This window comes from Trachurus trachurus (genome assembly GCF_905171665.1).
Source record: "Trachurus trachurus genome assembly, chromosome: 24".
Taxonomy (NCBI): Eukaryota; Metazoa; Chordata; class Actinopteri; order Carangiformes; family Carangidae; genus Trachurus; species Trachurus trachurus.
The window spans coordinates 19,686,396-19,701,402 of record NC_139910.1 but is presented as its reverse complement, the minus strand read 5'-3'; the positions used below and the strand labels follow the sequence as shown (position 1 = coordinate 19,701,402).

The 15,007-nt window shown below is 41.5% G+C and overlaps 1 protein-coding gene across 6 annotated transcripts in view; it reads right to left on the bottom strand.

Annotated features, from left to right (window-relative positions):
• epha7 (eph receptor A7) overlaps positions 1–15,007 on the bottom strand; it is an 88,695-nt gene that overhangs the window by 14,875 nt on the left and 58,813 nt on the right. For all 6 annotated transcript variants that reach the window (XM_084000444.1, XM_084000446.1, XM_084000448.1 and 3 more), the window contains exons 5-6: positions 6,540–6,664; positions 3,898–4,066 (exon numbers count right to left, since the gene is read on the bottom strand). In XM_084000444.1, the coding sequence (XP_083856570.1) occupies positions 3,898–4,066; positions 6,540–6,664 (294 nt within the window). The remainder of the gene's footprint in view (positions 1–3,897; positions 4,067–6,539; positions 6,665–15,007) is intronic.

Genomic DNA, 15,007 nt, shown 5'->3' with positions numbered 1-15,007 from the left:
CGCGACGGACACTGTGCCGGACAAGGACACTTTGGATGGATTGTAACCTTCTTACCTTGTTACAGGACACACTCTGCATGTGGTATGAGTAATTAAAGTGTCCTTTTATGCAGAAATGCTGTACGTGAGGTGGGTGGGGGCGTATTGTGGTGGGCAGGTTGGATGATGGTGCTACAGACTAAGGCGAATTTAATGAAACGGTGACTAATGCGGGGGTATTTTTCATAAAACCTAAAAAAGAAAATGACATGTGACAAATAAAAATACCAGGGTGCATGACATTCTGTTGCACCACACAGCTAAAAGCCAGGCCCGCACCTCCAGATTCATAAACAGTTTTTACCCAAGTGCCATAAAACAACTCAACTCTTTGCTGAAGTCTGTGCAATACATTGTGCATTTTACATCATTACATCATCTGCAGGAGTTGCACTGTAATTCCGTTACACAGCTGTGCAATGGCAATAAAGGCATTCTAATTCTAATTCTAAAACATAGAAGTGGATATGAGTGACAAACAAAACACAACAAAAGAAAACAGAGTGGAAGTCAGAGGAGAGCGAGGCTGCAGTCAAAAGGTCAGAATCATCTCCTCGCTCTTGTTTAACGCAGGTCAACATACAAACCCTACACACTCACATTCAGACCTATGGGCTATGGTGGCCAAGCAACCTAGTATGCATGACTTTGGACAAAGAATCTTCAAAAAAGTGATGTCATCATACAGTGATGACATAATGACATCATAGGATTTCAAAGGATCAGAAATTTAGAACTCTCACGATACTGTATACCAGAAACTTCAGTCTCGTATGACACTTGATATTTGTTGGCGTGTACGACACAGAGACGATTAACTGTTTAGTTGACTTGATGGAGTTGATGGAGATGACAAACAAAGACTGTACAGGAAGACCTTTAATGAAAAGATCTTACAGAGACATCTGTGGAAGAACCACATCTCCGCCATGTAAGAGGATGAGGGTGTCCACAGATGTAGAAGAGCATCAGGGAACCTGCTACACGGAGACGGCAAGCAAAGACTGGACCAGAAGATATTTGATGAAAAGATCTTACAGAGACATCTGTGGAAAGACCAACTCTCCACCACGGAAACGAATGAGGATCAGTATAAGCCCAGGATCCTCCCCAGGGAAGACAAAGATGTGCTGTGGGGCAATATCTCCAGTGAGATGCCCCACCAGTGAAAGTCCTGGAAACATCCCAAAGACAAAGATGTGCTGTGAGACGAAGATATCTCCAGTGAGATGGCCCACCAATGAAGCTCCTGGAAACATCCCAAAGTCCAGAGAAGATGAGAGAGAGATGTTCTCCACAAACTCCACAACGATTTGGATCATCGGGTCCACTTACATACATCGAGGACAGAAGGCGGCAAAATACCTTTTTGGGGAGAATTTGGGACTCGATGCCAAAGTGGAGTGGTTTGGTAAAGGTGGCATGCGCTGGAGTGGTGTTCTCCCTCGTTTTAAGGCTGAGTTATCTACGCAGAGTCCCCCTGACATTTTGGTCATCCACGCTGGTGGCAACGATCTGGGACTAACATCACCCAATGACCTTGCAGCTCAGATGCAGAGGGAACTGATGCAACTTCATGCAGAGTGTCCCTCCATGATGATTGCGTTTTCCTGCATCAATGAGCGCCAAGCGTGGAGATATGGACAGCCAGGGATGATAAACAAAGACAGAAAGATTGTGAACTCACTGATGAGGAGAAGCGCTGGCAGCTTCAGCGGTACAATCATTGAACATCCCTTCCTCAGGTTTTACAACAAGAGACTGTTTCTGCCCGATGGAGTCCACTTCACCTCAGAAGGAAATAGAATCTTTCTGTCATCGCTTCAAGAAGCTCTGACGATTCTAATGGCATCTCCCCCAAAAAGCCTCTTTTGACATCCTCCATTTCCTGTGTGGGTACACTGGTTGTATCCGACAATAGAAAGACTGCCAAGTGCAAAAAAAACAATAACATAACATAATAATAAAATAAAAATAAAAAAATAAAATTATATCTGAGGTTATTAATATTAATATATTTTCCCACATATAACTCAGGTGCGCACCAAAATGCAGTCGAACTCTGGTGCAGGTTTAAATGTCAACACAGCCGCAATACACTGTGATTTTGAACCGTTATAATTCAGAACAATTTTGCATCATCATGTGAAACAGTAACTGGATTATAGTAAATATGTATGGAGCCAGATAGACCTGGGCTACCCAATACCTGTGTTAATGCAAAGTACGTTTTAAAAAAATATATATTTCTGGCTGTGTTAAGAGTAACCAACTTTTAGAAGCATTTGTTTAGTTAAGCTATGCTAACCATGTCCTGATAATGCAAATACATATTCACTTCATCTTTTCATCTTAGTTTGCTGAAGACAGCAAACAAGCACATTTCCCACTGTGTTGATGGCCCTTGGATGCGGCAAGTAGCATGTTTTTGTGTTTCCCCCCCAAAAAAACCTTCAATAAAGGAAGAAACAGTAACTGAACCTAATGTGTCCCTGTTCAGAGCATCTATAATGCTCGACATTATGATCTATAGCACAAACAGCTCACAGCGGCAACCTGCTCCAAAACCCACAATAGCACACTGTGATACTCAGGGCAGAGCTAATGTAACTGATTAGCTTTAAATGAGTTTATCCTCATGACGCTACAGTAGCTTGTCCTTATGCTTTGAGATTTTTTTCCCATGATGTCTTGTCAGCATAAAGTCAAAGCAATTTGTGTTTGCTTTGCTTGAAAGCAAATAATTTCCCTGGGCCATTACTATAATAGCTGGAAACATTAACAGGTTGTACATAAATCTGGAGCTGAAAGCCTGTGCTCTGAAATGATGTGCTGATATACTGCTGTGGTCAAACTGCCTCTGATGGGGAGGGTGGGGTTGGGCATTGGTGTATTTGAAGACATTAAAATCAATGTGTAAACTTGATTGGCTTGACTAAGACTGGATCAACATGACACACCAATCCCCCCCCTTTACTTCTTCACACAACTACACCTCTGTTGTTGCCAGTTAGAGTGAGAACTTCTGTTTTACTCTGCACACATGTAAACTACACTATGTACATTTGACCCAGTATCAGGAAAAAAGATCACTGCGCTGCCAAGGAAGGGAGGCTAAAGCCCTTTTCAGATAAAATGCGGTATTTTCCATGCGTGCAGTGGGGTACAGCCAGAGACATTCTATGGTAGTACAGCAACAGCACATGAGCTGTGCCAAAGTCTGACTCAACTTCAACACGAATGTAGGTGGTTCAAGAGAGGCAGCATGTGCAAGCATAGCGCTCTGCTTTGCACAGACGAGGGGCGTGCATCGCATTGCAGCGTTTATGATGAGATAGGGAGACCAGAGATAGGGTTTAACACTGGCACATTCCACAGTTTGAGACAGTAAAGGAATGAAAATTGGTGCTTAAGTTTTTCTACACCAGTAAACAAATGATAATGCCAACTTTGCAATGGAGCACTAGCAAAACTTACAAATAGCTCCTATTTTTCAGCAGGTAGCACTTGCTAGCATATTAGCTACTATGGAACACACTGCGCGTCGCCTACTGCATCCTCTTCTGTGTTTGCCGTTGCAATTTTTACTCATGCATGTCTGCGTATGTTTAGCTGAGCAGAAAATAAATGAAAATAAATACTGAATATGAATGTGCTCTCGGTCCATTTGGAAATGAGTAGGAAGGAGATAGAATGGAGATTTTCAAACAATAATTGCTTTGGGTGAAATGGGGATGGTATTTAAATACTTGGAGCTCATTTTCCACTTGTATCTGGATAATTACATGTTTGTTTACATCCCAACTATGAACTATATGGGATAATGCATAATTGTAGTGGCTGTGCATGATGCCTTACCTGTGGTCTCTTCCTTGGTGGTTATCTCCAGCCTGGGGCCGTAGGTCCCGTATCCTGCCTCTGTGAAGGCCCTGATCTGGAACACATAGGCCGTGCTGGGCTTCAGGTTGCTCACGGTAGCTGATGTGGACTTGGATCGGACAGTGGAATAGATCTTGTCCTTCTGATCCTGTGCAGAGAATATTTTTTTTAATTCCAAAAACCAGTTACACGGTAAAAAAAAGAGAACATCTGATTGTGTGAAAGCCCAGCTAATAATTGAGTCTTATTGAAGTGTTGTTATCTTCACGTCATTGCTTGAAAAATACAGCAGATACACATCACAGGATGTAATTACCTGCACTTTGAGAATGAAATGAGTGTGATATAACAATGTTTCATCCAACTAGATACACAGCCCTGATTTGAGCTGAAAATATTCAAATTTAGTCGCCATTGTAATATTCAGTCAATATCATACATTCTTAAATAGTGTACACTTCATTAATACATCATTTATCAGAGCTGCAGAGACAACCAGGCCTTAGGCTTTCAAAAGGGACAGGTTTGACTCAATGTTCGTGTGTTAGTATAATTTTTCAAATCTTAATAAAATCTTTTCTGATCAGCTCCTGGTTTAATTAACTGTTGATAAACCCATTTCCCCCATGTTTACTTGTTGTCTTGGTAAATTAAGCCAATGTATATTTCTACAGCACAAACTCCATCTGCCTGACAAGAAGAAACATATTGTTCTCTCCGCTCTGCCACTCTGAGTTTCTGTTTCCTGAGAAATACTGCTTTCATCCACAATTTAAGTACAGTTCCTTCAACCATGCTGTTTTTTGTTTGTTTGGTTTTGCTTTGTTTTTAATGAAATAGGCTTTTAAAGGGCATAGCATCACTTTTTACCTGGGATGCCTTTAAATGTGAAATGTCATGTGGAGGAAAGATTTATTGAAAGTAGGATAATGGTGATAAAAAAGATAAGATAAGGAAGCCAGTGTTTCTACTAAAAAGAGAAATGTCCACTGATGAATTACTAACTGCTGTGAAAATGTGTATTATGCTGAAAGCTATTGCACTACACCACACTCCACCCAAGGGAGTGCATTGTAATGAATCTGCATGTATTGGGGCTTGTTGCGGTAAATGACTATATTTTAATAGAAGCATCTGATGAATGTATGGAGATCAAGAATGTTTAATGCAGGGTTTAATATCATCATAGTGTTGTGGTTTTATTATAGTTGTTCTAATACTGATACTGGATATTACTTCTGATGGTATTGGCAAGTATGCAAGTACAGTGTATGCACCAATAGTATACACACATGTGATTTTCTTAATAAATTTGATAGTTTCATACTCAGAGGATAAAATGGCAGTTTTCCCAGAAATCAATTATTCCTCTCTTCTCTAAAAGAGTAGCTCTTACATGCAGCTCATGTTAACTACTGTTTTAGAGAGACAGTGATAATCATATACCTGTAAATAGTGTAATGTGAGCCTGTGGAAAAATGTCAGCAATTTGATAACGCATTACACTGGAAAGTGTTACCAGTAAAAAGATGTGTACGCAATGCCTTTATCCCAAAGGGTCAGGCTCTCCTGTCAGGAAAACTACTGTAGGTGGTATTATTTCAAGGTTTATTTATAACTGACAGTCATATTAGATAAATAAATTATATATGTATATTCTATGGCATCCATGTATTGGTTCATGTCAACAGTTTAGGGTTTAACCTTAACCCATATGACAGCATAATTTTAAATCAGGGCTCAAATGTTGGTATTGCAATTGGTCTACGTCTTTAGCATTACAAGATATACAGTTTTAGGTGCGAAAATTAACTAAATATGGATTTTTTTCCCCCCTATTAATCTTTACACTTTATTGTTACATAAAACTTCACATTTTAACTCTAATAACTGCCTTGCTATAATAAGTCCTGCTAAATAAAAAACATAAAACATATAAAATATATCTTTTCCATCAGGGGTTCCATTTGGATGCATAGGCTGCACGCATTGTGTACTTTGTTGTTGAACTGTAAATGTTTCGCTCGGCAAAAGCCCAAATGGAATGCCAGGGTCTGTTAGGGGTGTAGTCGTTGTTTCCAATTTTCCACTTTTACAGCTGGGCAGACCACAGCCACAGTACGTGACATAGGAGACTGATTTGTCAGAGTGTGCGAGAGTCTGTGGCCAAGCAGGACTGGCACCGGAGGTCTGCTACCCTGCTTTTGATTTGCTGGGTTAAATTCGCTCCATTAAACCTTTGCTGTAAAGAGCTGATGTGTTCAGACTTAGACGGGGGGGGGAAGCAGCAGTATAATCTATGTGGGAGGGGAGAAGGAGATAACAGTAACAGATTGCTAATTCTGGCAGTGCAGCAGCCGCGGCTTGTGTGTGCGCACTAACATGTGCGTGGGGGTGGCTGTGAAGGACTATAGCCTGATTAAAATCTTATGAGCATCTCATTCATTATTGCAATTATGAGACAAAGAAGGTACTTGCAGAATCTTGTGAACCGCACTCACAGCAGCATGCAGATAGAATACAAAATGAAGAGTTGGCAAAAAGTGAATGCGAACTGAGAGGAAAGGAAAGGAAAGGAAAGGGGAAAAAAAGGTTTCAGGAAGAAACAAACACAAACTCACTTTTTCATAGTATTTGATTTCGTATTCGGTGATGACGCCGTTGGGCTGCTGCGGCTCCTGCCAGGAGAGCTGGATGCTGCGCTGTTGCACTTTCTCCTTGATGACCTCGCTGACCTGGGATGGAGCTGTTTAGACAAGAACATGTCAATAAGCGAAGGGCAAACCCTCTCTGTACACACACACACACACACACATACACACATATGAGCCAGCCACAAATCAGCCACACCGACTGCTCCGCCAACACTCACCCAGAGACACTCGCCCTGCTCATGAATATTCATAGCGTACTGCTTAATGTTTACACCTCATGATCGAAATTTCAATTACAGCGCAAACAGCGGAAGATAGCGTTACCCCCTAGCCGGTGGAAAACTGCAACATGTAGATTATGAATAACAATTCAGTTCAATTAATTCCAACATTTCCAGTGGAACAAGCAGGCACTTACTCTCCCTGATGACAGAGCTATTGAAAAAGCCACTCAGAGGCAGAGGGGTGTACCTATAACCCTCTGACACCAGTCTTATGCAAACCAATTATCTTTGGCTCTTTGAGTGACTCATTTGAAGTGTCTTGCTGCCAGAGTAAGTGCTATGCTATCATATTTAGATTTGCTAAATACCACACACACACACATACACACAGATTTATTTATAAGATGTCAAACCTACAGTTAATGATGGCACTGAACTTAACAGCATCGTGTAGATGGAGCTTAAACCCAAACTGGTGCCATGCAATGTCTCAGCAGAGACCTACAGCCTTTTTATTTACCGTAACTACTCCTAATGCTACTCCTGCAACGGTTTAGCACAACTCCTGCTACTGCTGCAAAAACCCTACTGCACCACTCCGGTTGCTGTTGCTTTCACTGCTGAAGCACCAGCAAGTACTACTGCTACTGCTCTTCTGATGTCATTACTGGTGATGGCATGGCTACAGCTGCTGCTCATGTTAGTCTTACTAGTGCTCATACTGCTTTAACTACTGCTGCATAGTCAAAGAGCTGGAGTGGAATATCTAAAAATAACTTATTCAACTGAATAATAATGTGATTTTTCAATACATTAGAACAGGCCCTAAACACATCATTTCATCATCTTATAAAGTTGATATGATGAAGGTGTTGCAATCTGCAGCTATAAAACATGAGTATTTTTCCACCTGTCTAACAAAAACAAAAATTTCACTGGGTTTATTTTTCTGTGTTAACAGCTGCTGGTGAAATTAAGTAATTAATTCAAATACAATAGAATGTAAATTTGCAATATGTTATACACAAAAGCAATAAAAGCATACTAATAAATGAGAAATGCTAAGATTCTACTTAAGGAACAAGAGAGTAGAGGATTGCTTAATGAATTTGTCACTATGAATAAAACTGTTTACATTATACATAATTTAATCCATTATTATAAAATAAACTAATTAGTGGCACTTGTGTCTTCTAGATCAATATGTCAACCAGATTCTAGTTTGATTTCAAGTATTTTGTCACATTGATGTTTGTTTGTTTTTTCATGATTCTTAAGGTTAATTCTCTCTTGTTTCAGGATATAAATGCAATTTTTTTTAGAAAGTTCACGGCAAAATATACTTAATTTCCTGATTTCCTATTTCATTTCCTTACAGAACTTTCCGCTGAAAGGTTTGTTAAGCTGGAACGTATCTATTGCTGCTCTTTCTGCAGCTGCGCTTGCTGCTTCTTGTACAACTTCCATTACCTTTACGTCATTATCATCATCATCTTAATTATAATCACCATCATTTTACAACACCATTCTTAAGGACCCCAGTGAGGGAAAAAAGAGTCTAAGCTTTTTTGATTGCTAAACCTCACCCCAAGGAGATGATGCTTTCAGAAAAATATGCTTACTGCAAATCTGCAACACTAAACAGCCCCAGAAATCCTTTTTGTAAACATACTGTGAAATGTTGATGACTCATGCTGCTCTTGGGGCAAAACATATTAATTAACAAGTCTTAGCAAGTTTGAAAAGCTGTCCTGGGGACGACGCAAACTCCAAGGTAAAAGCCACTTGTCAGAAGTCGTGCTTTGATTTGTTTCTTGGGTGTTTTTTCACAGATCAGCAAAGCGCTTTCAAATGAAAGCGACGCTTATGAATGAAGAATTAACACCAAAGAAGTTGCAGATTCTTGGATGACACTGTAATCGCATGACTCCAGTCGATCATCTCATCATGAGCGATTCACAAATACTATTTGACAGTGGAGTATCTTCCAAAATCTGATAATTGCACCATCTCGAGAGAGTGCAAGAGATAAAGCCCCTCTCTCTCTGGATGGGTAAAAGCTGCTCAAGTGCTGACTAGTCTGTGTCATGCTCAGTGATCCAATGGGAGTGGACCTCTGCAGCCTTAATGCAGCCTGACCTCAGGTTGTTGTAAAATGACCTGCCACTAATAACTCCGGCTGGATTAAAACCTCATTAGGCTTCATCAGCATTCCTGACAAGTAAAGCGCACAACAGCAGACACCCAAGACCTTGTCAAAAACCTGCTGTTGTGACATGTCCCCCTCATAATCCACCCAAAACACGGGAACAATGTATCCTTTCTCTGCGGAGTCGGCCGGTCAAAGGGACGATTGAGTTTTCTCTCCCGAGTCACAACAAGCAGTTAGTGCAGCTTAACTCCGTCCAATTTGGCTGCTCTCTCTGCCACCGTCCAGACGGTGTCCTTGAAATATGGACCTGTCTCTTTCTCGCGTCTAATTCTGCTTCGGATTTATGGGCACAAAGTGATACCTTCTTGTCTGTGTTTACTGCTTTACTCTGACATTTGCTTTCATGCCCTGCAGATGTTTATTTTTATTTTTATTTTTTTTCCCTACCCTTCATGTGCATAGAGAGAAGAAAGTTTTGAGGGTGTGTGTATGTTTATAATTTCATAAGACAGATGGTCACACCGAATCTTCCTTTTCTGTTATAATATAAAAGGCAATATATAATATTCAAATTACTCAATTAAGGTCCCCTATTTGACATATTTCCAATAATTTATTTTGAGAACTTCTTTGTAGTTCCACATTTCGTTTGTTAGGCAGGCTTCTCCCTTGAACAAGAGTTATACTAGGTCAGTGAACCAAACAGAGAGCAGCTCAGGGTCTCTCTCTTGGTGAATCAAAAATATAGCAAATTTCAGGTAAAAACTCAGATAAACTACATCCCCTGAGGTTGGATGGTGGGTCCAGATGATAGGGCTGCTTTGTGGTTGCAGAGAAATATTTTGGTCCCCTGTATGGCACTAAACTTCCTGTGAGTTCAATACTGTTTCAGGTTTTTCAGCATCCTGCGATCATTTCGATATTCTCTCCTATAGTGTCCAGTTTTGTTCAAATTCCCCAAATCTGATCCTATGTTTCTCTATGTGCAACGTATACGTGTATAAAACAACCAGTCTGAGACCAGATCTGAACATATCCTAGTCTGTGGTTACGGTTAAAGCCCCAAACGTGTCGGATACTGCACCCTCTCTGATGCTGCCAGTCAGACAAGGGACTTAAACTACCAGCCTGAGACAAACTGGGTTTGATCAACCCAGTGCTAATTAAAAAAAAAAAAAGAATATATGGCTCTAGCTGAGAACAGCAGCGCTCTTCACTCATGATTGAAGTGGCAGCAGTGATATTGCCTGAGACAGAGAGCCGGCAGGCAGCATGATGAGCTACTTTCCCACACAGCTTCTCCTCTTTCCAGAGTGTGACGCAGGCTCAGGCACCAGATCTGCCCCATTTACCCCCCTTTGGCCTGCAGCTGTAGTGGCAATGACTCAGCCCGGCCCAGCCTGGCCCGGCCCGGCCTAACCCAACCCCGCCACTCACTTCACTCCCTTACCTCCACCACCGCTGGGGCCCTTGTGTTTCCAGAGAGATCATGAGATCAGTGAACGGTATTAGCAGATACTGTGTTCCAGGGGGGCTAAAAGGTGGTCATTCCACATAGGTGATTCTCACAAAGGAAAAGCACTCTCTATTTCTCTGAGCGGTGAATGAAGACCAGATTTGTGCACTATTCTAGAAAAACCCTGCTTCCCTCACTCTCTCCATCTCCCCCCGCGGTGGCACTGCGGTGACAAGCCATTAATGAGTGACTTGACATCACGGAGAGCAGACCCAGTCAGCCACTCTCAGACTTTTAACGTACCTGTGGGGCTTAACACGGCGGAAAACTGTATAATTGTTATGGCGCTCTTAAAGACAGACTGGAAAGGCATTTGTGCATTCATTTTTCAATATTAGAAAATGTGTTAGTGACCCTGAAAAGCTCCTCCTTTAAAGCTAACTGATCCAGAAGCCAGTCACCGCCGTGCTCTGCATTTGAATGTCTTATGAATACATTAGACAGCGCATTTTTTAATATCCTCTTCTTTCACTCAGCCGGCTGATTCGACTCCGAGGCGAAAAAAGAAAAAAAAAGAAAAGCAGAGTGGAGGTTGTTCATTACATAAGGGTCTTTCTCTCTGCCTCCGTGCTCGCCTCATGGGCCGTACCGATGCTATAAACTCATATATTAATTACTGCTGTTTTCAAGATGTGCTTGTGTATTTTAACGCCTACAGCACCATCTGTGTCCAAGTATGCAGGATTGTTGGTGTTTAGCTGTGTTTTAAAGGTTTTGAATAGCTTTTTAATTTGAACAGGAAATATCAAGTGTCTCCTTTAGGAAATAAAAGAAAATGTCCTTCGGCTTCAATGTCTCCAATGTTTCATATAAGAAACTGTGTACACGTTTTTGGACAATTGTTGCACAGATTTCAGTGCAACAACTGACACTATTTGCTGAACAAAAGCAAATTTGACACATTTATAAAAACTACTTTCATCAACTTTTATCAAAATGCAATATTAAAAGTTCCGGATTTTACGTTTTGTTTGAAGTGTTGCTCTTTAAAAATATATCATATAATAGGTTTCAAGAACCAAAAACCACCTCACTGCAGTTTTACATCTCCTCTCTCAGGCTTTTACTCTGGAGCTCTAGCAACAACAGGTCTGTGAGCCAATCAGAATAGAGGAGACTCTGAGCCCTTGTGACATCACAAAGTTAAAGAAGTCCTGACAGCTTGTTTTAAGCCTACTAAACTTTATACTTATACTTTTATTTTATACTATAGGAGCTTTAACATACATTCTGCTTTTCCAGGCAGCTGCTGCTTATTAAATCACTTTTTAAAAGTTATTCTAGTATTCTAGTTATTCAAGTATTTTTGTCTTTAAGTGACAGGATTGTGAAGAGAGACAGTGAGTGTGGAGAGAGACTGAAGGAGAGATGCAGTACAGATCAGCACAGTCAGGAGTTGATGCGGCGATTACTTCAATGGACATTGCCAACATAGGACGCGCTTTAACCACCAAGCAGCCCTAAATCCCATCTGAGTTACAGTAGTCACAGGTTATTAGACTAACATATTTTTAACACATATGCACAGCAGCCTGTTAGGAGAAAAAAACAGGACTGGGTACAGTTTGGTTCCAGGCTGGCTGACACTAACAAGTTATGACATAATAAAGATTACTTCTACTTGATGTTGTGACTCTCATAACAGAGCAGAAGGAGGCTGATGTTAAATGTTGGCTGCTCATGAGAAATTAATGTTAAAGGAACAGTCTCTGTGTGGAAGCCTCAAAATGCCAGAAACATTATGGTTTAATTGTGATAACAACCTCTGTTTTCTTCTCTTTTGTTTTTTGATTATTATCATTATTAATTGGAGCTCCAGGTAAAAGAAACTTGCTGAGCCTCTGACCTTAAAGGAATCTAAACGTGGAGTAGCAATGGTGATGAAAACTCCCATGATCCCATGTCATTTCAGGACACCGGACGCATCTTTTGTTATTGCGTTGATTTAGATAACCCTAGCACAAGTTACATAGTGTGCATTTAAAGGTGCATGACATCATTGTTTTCTCCGACTTGACAAAACTCCTCTAGAGCCACAGAAGACTAGTTAACTCATTGGTGGAATTGCTCTTTAAGTTCAAGGTGCTTGTTTTGTTGGATTCAACAAAAATCAACTGACAGTAAAAGACTTCACTGAGTCTCGGAGAAATGTTGAGGGTCACTGGATTTAAAGGCAAACGTATTCGAGCAATCCCCCCACCTCCGCCTCCCTCCGCCCTCAGCCCCCTGACTCACTCTCCAGCAGCCTGCATCTCCATGTAATCCTCTCTTGGAGGGAAAACGTTGGTGTCTCCCTGTGCAGAGGATGCGATTTACATTTTTTAAGACAGCGCAATCATTTTTGCCACATTCCATGTGACCTCAGCTGTTTCTCTTCCACAGCTGGGCATGTTTTCTGCGTGGGTGTGAACCCAGTAGACTGTGTTTGCGTAGGGGTGGATGTGATCTGCGCAACCTCCATCTACCATCCATCCACCTGTCTGAACGTGAAGATAGCCCGGCTCGGCTCTGAAGGCCGTTCATCCACTCGGCGGGCGCTTGCACCATAAAATACATTTGGATTAAAAGCAGCATTCGCTTAGGTGTATGAAACCTAGAGTACACTCAGTGAGTCACAGAGTTTAAGATGAAGGACACAGACAGACCCAGGCTCTGCTTCATGTACAGGATCTGTCAAAACTTGCTGTAGGAGCTTTCTTGCTTTTAACCTTTTTAGCCCGTTTCGGTTTTCCTGAACCACAACACGGAACATAATCGCTTTTTTGTATCACTTGGAAAAACTTCCATTGTTGTCTGTGGTACCTGCTGTGCACTGTTGTGAGTATTTGCAGAAACAGGTGGAGTCAAATTGAAGATGATTTCTGAATTTGTTTGTCTTGCAGAGCATTGAGCTCTCAAGGTCTGACAACAACTTAATTCTTCCCCCGTCCTCCTTTGAAATCAACCCCTACACCTCTAAAGGACTTCATCCTCCTCTCTGATCAATGCATTTCATTTACAAGTTTCCCTTTACAAAGATCATGTGGATTTTGGTCCAGACGTTGCAGAAAATAAAAATAATCCGCGGCGCGTCCTCGCATCAAAGCAGCAACGGTATCATCCCTGGAACAGTTTGATAGTCCGATGATGCCAATTCACCGCTAACGCTTCAGGTGGAGGTGCATGAAATACCCTTGAACCAACTGTGTTTGAAAATAGAGTTTTAAAGAGCCTGGCAGAGGACGGGGGTGCTCACTGCATAACAATGCCGGTCGAGGCGGGGACACCTTTAGTGACCATGCAGGGAGGTCAGAGGTGCCTCTGCTTGAAAGCAATTAGCCGGGGCCTGATTTGAAGGAGACCTAGGCTGGGATCTTTCATGTCCTATAGGCCTGACAGCTTCAGAGGTGATGGGATGATTATTAATACATATCAGATGCTTTCACCGCTGACAGCTCAACACTGCCATCAAATTTCCCCCCTCATTATTTTCCAGTTCAAGGACCCCACTATCATATATTCACATCAACAGAGAGGTATCAAATCCAATTCTCTTTGCCTCAGAGCTTTTATTTTCTTAAGAGTAACGGCGAAATGTGCTTATCAGACGATAGTGGGATGTGTTTGGCCATAAAGGCGGCGCATTACATGTCAATAAGAATTTCTGCACTTAATAGAAACCGTCCCCCCCTCCCTCTTGAATTCTCCCGCTGCTCACGCAAGTAAATGTTTATTTTCCCAGTGCATCACCCGCACTTAACAGCTTAAGTATAGCTGCTGTGAGCCACTGCCAAGCCCGGAATCAGAATCATAGCGGCGGGTCAGCGAGGGGAATTGCATTCATGCTACACTGACACATGCACATGTGAGGTGCCACTGTGCATGACTGCCCCTCCGATACCTCCTGACAGCGAGTTCATTTTAACCTGCGGTGGAGTTTCTGTGCGTGTTCTTATGAAAAAAGAAAAATGAAAAAAAAGAGCCATTTGGTGGTTGTAACAGATGCAGAAATCAGTGGTCAACTTTGTTATATAATTGTTAAACCAGCAGGGACCCCGCGCTTATTGAGGAAGCACTCAGCTTCCCCCCGTGTCAGTGTCCAAATTAGGGAGCAGGGCTGGCAGCCTATCATCAGCGGCTCTCTGCACAATCCCCTGATTTCTTCAAGTCAGCTAGAATTGGGTCTGCAATAGCCATATTTATTTTCCCTCATGTAGGGCAAGAATAGAGTCATTTCAACTCCACTGTACCGTGGCCTAAATTTACATAATCATATACCAGTAATGGTGAAATGATGGCTCTGTTCACCCTGTGCTCTAAAATACATCTCGGGGTGATCCTCTCATAAATGGACAGGTCTACACACTGGGACAAAGACACACAGCTCATTCACTTTGACAGAGAACAGACACACAATTGTTGTGTGCGTCCGAGCCCAAACAATAGTGGATAACATGATCCTGATACTGATATTGATTAACGATTGATCTGACAGCAAAATGTCAAATAAATGCACTCATCTTTTATAGAAATTATCAAATATTTTTGATGAAACTAATTTGTA